Below are 7,767 nucleotides of genomic sequence, written 5' to 3' on the forward strand. Positions count from 1 at the left end.
GTGTTTAATGGCTGAATGCAAATTTAACTGTTACGTGGATGAAACTCCAGCTGTCACGGTACGTGTGTTTTACAAGCCAAAACTGTGGAAGAAGTGAGTGGGCAAGTTTTCCTGGAGTCAGAGTAGTAACAAGCTTCATGCTGCTGGTTGTGTTGCTGCCTTAGTCCATGATCTCACTTGCCAGCTGCTCCAGATGATTCATTTCCCTGGGTCCCGGCTCAGTGAAGTCGGAACTCAGCTGCCAGACTTTGACTGTACCGGTAGCATCCCCTGCTGCCAAGAGCCGAGTTTGTTTGACGTTAAATTCTAAACAGTACACGGGGCATTCGCCCGCGGCCTGCTTTATGGAAAGGGCAGGCTTCTGTGAGCTCTTCTCAAAGTCAAACAGGTGCACGTCCCCTAAAAAACAGAAACACTTACTGCAGCTTTACAGCAACGGACTTTGTATTTAACGGCAGATTAGTATCTGCTTATTCTGGGACGTAAGAGTTGTTCTTTTTAAGGTGTTTCCCCTTCCCTCTGATGGTGTCTAGGCTGTGACAGATAGCCAACATCACTGCAGGACAGCACACATTTATTCTGCTGTCAGCAACCTGAAACCAGCTTGTAAAACTCTGAAATCTCTATTTAACTCAGAAATGTTTGGGCAATTTTCTAGGGAAAAATTTCTTGTTTTAAACCTAGCTCTAGAAGTAAATGTCAAAAAACAAGGAAGCGGGAAATAAGTTTTAGCCACAGTAACCTTGCCATGTTATATCCCTGTGAATGGCTGTGGCAACAGAAGTAAATGTATCATCAAAAGTGACAAACAAGTGTGACTGAAGTTGTCTTGCTACTAATGACTCCGTTATACTAATTGCACAGTACAAACAATGGTCATTGCTCTCTGCTTGTGGGAAATGTTAATCATGCAATTGACTTGTACTAATTAATACCCAGTACAATCTTGATTTTATGTCTGAGAATAGGAACGTGCAGTTACTTGCCTTCACCAGATGCAGCTGCAAAGACCAGTGGTCGAACTGGAGACCAGCGTACACAGAAGAGGTATTTCTTTGATAACTGAAGAGAAATGAGGGGTTGGGTCTGCAACATGGAGTGCAAGTGAACTTGTCCATCAGTCCCACAGCTCAGAAAGAGGTTCCTGAGGGAGGGAGGAAGCAAGAAACAACTTTTTTGGCTTTATTGCTAAAGATACAGAACAAAACTCACTAAAGGAGCATAATCTTGGACAATATTACTGCCTTGCAAAGGTCTGAATGCGTTTCCTAAAGCAGAGATTTCCAAGCTGTACCCTGGGCTGTGATCTGTAGAGCCACAGCTTTGTTACTGCCCTCAATTAAGTTTAATGAGGGCTCGTGTTGTCCACTGAGTATTGGTGGTGGGTTGTGGGCCAGAGATGCCTGAGAACTGCTGATCTGGAGACAGGCATTGTTAGAGTTGTGTTTGCCTCATGCAAATTAAATGCAAACCTGGGCTGTCAGCATGTTTCATACAAACATGGCTTGGGGCCTCTTCCATGGATGGTGGGTAAATGCAGGCAGATGAGCTTCTCATTTAAATCCAAGCAGTAAGATTTCTGATGGGCAGATCACTTAAGCACTAAAAAAGAACTTTTTCAGCTCCACCCCTTGTCTTTAAATTGCTCTTTAATATTAACGTCTAGGATGATCTAGGGAAGGTGCTGATGTTCTCTGCTGACTTGAGTACAAACACTATTTTGCGTTAGTCATGTTGTGCCCACAGGCAGCGTAGTCGAGTGGGCAGTGTCACCAGAGCCAACGGACATGGTTTCTCCTACAATGGGAAGTTACTTGATCAAGTTCCCAATGCCAGGCGACCCTTTTTTTAGAACTTGTACACACACACACCCCCCTGGGGGCTATTTGAAAATGCACATGTAGGACCGGGCAGTAATTTGTGTCCAACATGCCGCACCAGTGTCAATTCACGGCACTTGCCTGTGGAAGGGTGAGCAGCTCACGGAGTACACTGGCCCACCGTGTGGGGAGAAGGTGAGCTCTGCTGGTGCCCTGAGGGGAACAGAACTGCCTGTCCGGTGGAGAGCCAGCGTCTCTGCTGCAGTGGAGCACTTCAGGGAATAGCCGCCTTCCACGCCAACAACGAACACACGGGGATCGAAGTGTGAAAAAGAAATCGAGGTCACACCCACGGCTGCCTCTCCCCAGGTGAACTGGGAGGAAAAGAGACAAAGCTGTTGCGAGAGCTGGATGCCCCAGTGAAACGCACATGCTATTACAACAGCATGAACCAGCCTGCCAGGGACCCAATGAGCTGTTCACTGCACAACTTGTACCAGCTACCATGTTTGTAGCACTGCTCAGCCTTTAAGCTCTGCAGTATCCTCCTACCAGGGGATTCATGTGAATGAATGTTATTAAAAGCAACTTCTCAAGTCCATCCCAGAAGCTTCTCTTTAGAGCATGGAAAAAGCTCAGCTTTTGCCAGTCTTCCAAGGAGAGTGATTACAGTATGGGAAAGGAGATGGGGATCAAGGGTTAGTGTGTATGTTCAAAAGGGGCTTTTCCTGGTCCTTCTCAGGTGGTGGGTGAGCTCTGTCACATGGGTTCCAAAGTTAAGAGTGTCTTTGTCAAATCAGCCCTCTTGGAACTGCTGAACTCACCTTCTTCAGCTGAGTGCTGCGAGGGATCTGCTGAGCCACCATGGCGAACCCTTTGGCCAAGGCCAGCTGACCATCTCGCTCCTCTCTCCACACCAGGATCTTTCCGTCTGTTGACACGCTCAACAGCCGGGCGTGGTTTCTGTGCTTGGCGTCAGGTAACCAGTTAACCTGTTCCAAATGCCATAAGCTCATGACGAGGGGGACTGTCGCGACTGCCAGGCCCATGCTTGGCAGCCTGCGGTCCCCTGACCCGCTAAGGCAACACAGGAGCAGAGCCAGGCAGCAGCCCATGATCTTGGTGCCAAAGCAGCTCTAGTGGGAGCTGGCACACAGACACAGATGTTAGGAAAGAAACACGTTTAGGTGGTTAGGGCTGAATTCTGTATTACAGTTTTCTATGGTTCAGCTGCCATCACTTCCAAGATGTGGCATTTACAGCACTCTCACCCAGCTATAACCAGCAGCATTTTCCTGACTTTCAGATGAGAAAATACACAGATTGCCCAGAGTCACAGTACCCCAGGACAAAAACCACTAGGAAGCCAGACTGCATGACAGGTTGTGACCCTTCGTATAGCTTTAAGCTTCCAACTAAGGATCAACGATGCTTTGCTGTTTACATTTTGAAACCGCTACAAGTATTGTTGGCTTCATCAGTTACAGCATGGGAATGGGCTTACTCTTCATTTATCCTGAACAGTGAGAAGTTATCTCTACTCGCAAGTGTCTAGTTCAGCAAATGCCTGTTCAGTGGCCAGGGAAAATGGCCAACCACAAGAGAAAATAACTGCTGAAACAGTGGCCTGAGAGCTTCAGGTAAAGCACAGGTTAGGTGAATAAGAACTGAGAGCACGAAATAGAGCAATGGCAGCGCTCACCTCCCCCCGGCCGTGTCTGCTGTAGATGTTCTCTGTTACCTGATAGACTGGATCAGTGTGAGTGTCATCTGTCATCCCCGTCCTCCAGATCACAGGGTCTTCTGTTCTGCTGGTATCCCATACCACCAGCTCCCCACTGAACAGGCCACCTCAAAGGACAAAGATAAAACATCTAAGGTCTAATAGCTCATAACAAATGCATAAATGAAGCTATGGTGGAAACAGGCCCACCAGCTTGAAAGGACTGGCAGCTACATATAGGGCACAGTCAGCTCTGGTGTAAGAGAATATAGCTCTACCAAATTAAGCACACTCTTCCCACTTATACCCAGGGCTGAATTTCCTTCTATTATCTCTCTCTCGCTGAGGAGGTGATATAAAGGCAGATATCACTGAAAAACAGCAAGTCCCAGACAAGAAGCAACAGTGCACTCGATGTTGGTGAGAATTAGTTCCTCAGGTTGAGGAGCTGCAGCACCATTACTTCTGTGAGAAATCTTAGGCTGAGCTGAGAGAGAAAAAATGATCCAAGCTGAAGGAAATATGGGTACATTTCAGATAGGATCTAAGGTAAGAGCAACCTACCAGCCATCAGTGAAGGCTGGGAGGGGTGGAAAGCCAGGCACATGACAGAACTGGGAACATCCACCACTAGGTCAGGGCGCTGTGGATTCAACCCTCTTCTGTCCAGATTCCAAGTACAGACGTAGGATTTTTCTGTGCTCCAGTGCCCATCGTCCAACCTGAAGAGGAGAAAGCTATGTCTTGCCTTGTCTGTTCCACAGAGGATCCAACTCTAGCAGAGCTCTGGTATGCCCCACCGGTCACTTAAACGTGCTGCTTTGTGGCTTCAAGGAAAACTGAGGTGAAAGGATCATGAGGTGATGAAACTTCTCTGCAGGCTAGTATATATACAGTATGTGTCTGTGCTTACAGAACAAAGTGCAAGTAAATCTCTGATATGATTCAATGTTCTGTGACCTACTAACAATTCAACTAATGAGAACAATTTAAAGGGTGCATACAGGAACTTACTATGAGTATTTAGGAATGAAAATCCAAAGAGACCAAATTGCTGCTGATTTGCAAACTGGCTGACTTGCAAGCCAAGCTTCCTCTAAACAAGCACTCAAAGATCCAGGGTCTGAGAATACACAGCAGAGGAAATACCTTACCTGGAGGACTGACAGGGGATGAAATGACTTACTGACTCTTGCTTGGCCTGAGCTAAGCGGCATGATTTGAAGTTCAGGTGCCTCCACAGGAACAGAAAACATTCTTCACCATTTGGTGTTGATGACCCTGTGTGAATCATGCCATACAGCCCAGCTCTAGAGATTTCAATCCAGCCTATCATACCTGTTTGCCACAAGCGGCTCATGAATTATTTCTCTAGGATGCTAAAAAACACCTGCCAGTCTTTCTTCGTTATTTTTATCTGTTTCTTTCATTGCATGCTTACCAAAATGTTACATGTATTCTGTCACCAGCACCACGCTGACCAAGGTCCTGTCTTGCTGCAAGGAGATGATGTGGAGGACAGAGATCTACAGAACAGTCGGTGGCCAGGACAGGAAGCAATGATTTTGAGTGCTCAGTACTTCTACTGCCTTTATTAGATGCTCTTAATTCTTTTGTTGGAAGAGATATGATCAAATAAAAGCAGAAATTTTCATCCACTGTGTAGTTGAGCTGTGAAATTCCTTATTTTAGGATGTTGTAGATATATTAAAAGATGTTACTAAAAGTTTATATAGATTCAGAGAAACTGCATGAGTTCATGGAAGGGAATTCTACCAAGGGTAACCACAGACATAGAAACCACACTCTAATCTGAAAACAGATGTAGACTGGGAGAGCAGAAGGGGGAAGTAACATACAGGTTTGCCCTGTTTTGTTCTTCCAGATGCATTCACTCATGGACCCCCTTTTTGCTGGGGCTTTTAATCAAAGGAAACAAGTAGTGGAGGGAAAAAGGAATAAGGGCAGCAGTAGGACACAGAAAGGAGAGCCTGCTATAGACATTCATTGGATTACATGAAAGTTTTGTCCAGCCCTCAATTCAGAAACTCTTAGATGTTTGTTAGCACATGTCCGTGGCATCAGGCGCACGCATGCAGTGGTGTCAGGTTCCTCTGGGGTGCCAAGAGACCACATTAAAACAACACAATCGTCAATGAAGATAAGCATGTACTTCCAAACCTCACCCACATATATTGCAAGTGCACCTGCTCTTTACATTTTCTCTCCAAATAAAATATATCTAGAAACAAATCAGTAAGAGTATATGTATCCATTTTCAATGCAGGGGAGAAGGCAGAAGAAATAAAAGCCATAATTTAAGACTGCCCTGAGATTTTGTTTCTCTGAATATGAATTATTTAATTTGCATAAAATGTGTATATATAAATATATATATGTCTAGTTTATTACTGCAGAGAAAGTTGAACATATCTAAAACTCAGGTCAGCCTGAGACATCACATCACCCTCAGCTGCACTCTCAATGCATTCGGATACTCACCGGCCATACGAACATGCAACAACAGATCCGGTTGCATTCCATGAGACACTGGTAACCTGTAGGTTTTGATCCCGAGCCTCTGGATACGACAGCGTATGCAAACATAACACCTGGAAGAAATCAAATTCAAGCACCGAAGCAATAATCTCTGAACACAGAGAAATAGATCTGTGCATGCCCCTGCATATGATCCTATGGTTACAGCGTAGGCTTCCCCTCTGTCCAAGCAGCAGATAGATGTAAGTGAAAAAGTTGTTGAATTTCTATAGGGGGAAAAAAAAACAACAAACCCCACAACACATGACCCTACCAAACCAACTGTCACCTCATAATTACCTGTCACAGACTGAACACTGCAGGGGCTGCACAATAACTCTGGAAGGCTGTGCCATCAGGATTTATGACAGCCCCCCCGGTATGAGTCTAGCACTCGCTAAGCTTCGCAAGCAATGATTTGAAAATGACTGTACCAACATGTACTGACTGATACAAATCGCTTCCACTCTTGAATGCTGTACACTAATCAAATATAATCTAAATAGTAAGAGCTGCCAAATCACTGACTGCAGCTGTTCCTAGGTAACTGCTAGTCTGGCATGTTCTAAAGGGGCTACTGGAAGGTGAAGATAAGCCTACACCAACTGCAGGCTTCCTTCTCACAAAGCTGCTCCAACAGTCACCAGCAGGAAGAACAGTTTTACCAAGTAAGGCCAGGCCACAAGCAAGGGCGAAAGCTGGAGAAAAAAACAACTAGTAACTTCCAATTATTAGAATCTGGCAAGAATAACCACAGCAGTAAGAAACAGAGCTAACAAGTCAGAGCCACTGCAACCAACTCCACTTGGGTAATGACAAGGATCTGAATTCTGTTAACGTACTGTTTCATTCTGATCGGTCCAGTTCACTTCAAAGCCATCAAAGGCACGGCTTTTCCAGTTCTTATTCAGCTCGTTGATAACAACATCCTCCACTCTCTGAAGGAATGATAGAAGGCTAGCATAATCTACTTGGACTTCTTGCTGGAAGTCTTGGACAGCATCTTTACTGTGATCCGTCTGCACACTGGCATCTCGGCTAGCATGAGATTGTACTGCAGTTTCTGCTGTTGAAATTTTCACAGTCTGGCAGCTTCTCTAGTAAAAGAAGACAGACACTCTATAATCCAAACAGAAAAAAAAGAGAGTGCTGCACAAAACATTCAAAGCATTTTCTCCTTTTTGGCATTTTATAGACACATTCAAGCACATTTGCACACCTCTGTGTTCACGGTTAAAATCAGGGTGCCTCCATAACTGTGCAAGTGTCGGTGATGTATTTGTGACCCTCAAACAATCTGATATGACACAGAGATGCTCGAATGTCAGTCGAATTCAGGCCACGTGCTCTACAGGATGGAATGGGGAGGACGAGAGAACGCAAAAAGACAGAGAGCCTCCAGAGGAAACAGCAAACACCGAACACGACGACAAGCACAGCATTACTAGCTCTCAAACTACTAGCTTTGTGGCAGCTGCACATGTGCTTCTTTGCCAATCCGTATAAAGGACCTAAATTGGTAAAATGCTGCAAAGGGGCAGAGCCCGCAAGCAGATACTGGCACGTCGGGCCCCACCCGCCGCCAGCTCTACCCCGGGCATCAGCAGGGATGCAAACTCCCTGAAGGGAAGGTCTCCGTCCCAGACCGCGCTGGAGCAGCGGGACCTACGGGGGGTGGGGAGTGGT

At 45.7% G+C, this 7,767-nt stretch overlaps 1 protein-coding gene across 1 annotated transcript; it reads right to left on the bottom strand.

Annotated features, from left to right (window-relative positions):
• Positions 1 to 100: 100 nt before the first annotated feature.
• On the bottom strand, positions 101 to 7,178 carry WDR34 (WD repeat domain 34; the record flags this gene model as incomplete). The annotated part of the gene is made up of 8 exons (XM_010295115.1): positions 101 to 399; positions 987 to 1,144; positions 1,962 to 2,194; positions 2,645 to 2,812; positions 3,562 to 3,671; positions 4,108 to 4,265; positions 6,046 to 6,155; positions 6,924 to 7,178. Coding segments are annotated over 8 exons (1,431 nt in total), but the record flags the coding sequence as incomplete, so codon positions are not given.
• Positions 7,179 to 7,767: the final 589 nt, after the last annotated feature.

Source organism: Phaethon lepturus, unplaced genomic scaffold, assembly GCF_000687285.1.
Source record: "Phaethon lepturus isolate BGI_N335 unplaced genomic scaffold, ASM68728v1 scaffold14119, whole genome shotgun sequence".
In the NCBI taxonomy this organism is placed as follows: domain Eukaryota; kingdom Metazoa; phylum Chordata; class Aves; order Phaethontiformes; family Phaethontidae; genus Phaethon; species Phaethon lepturus.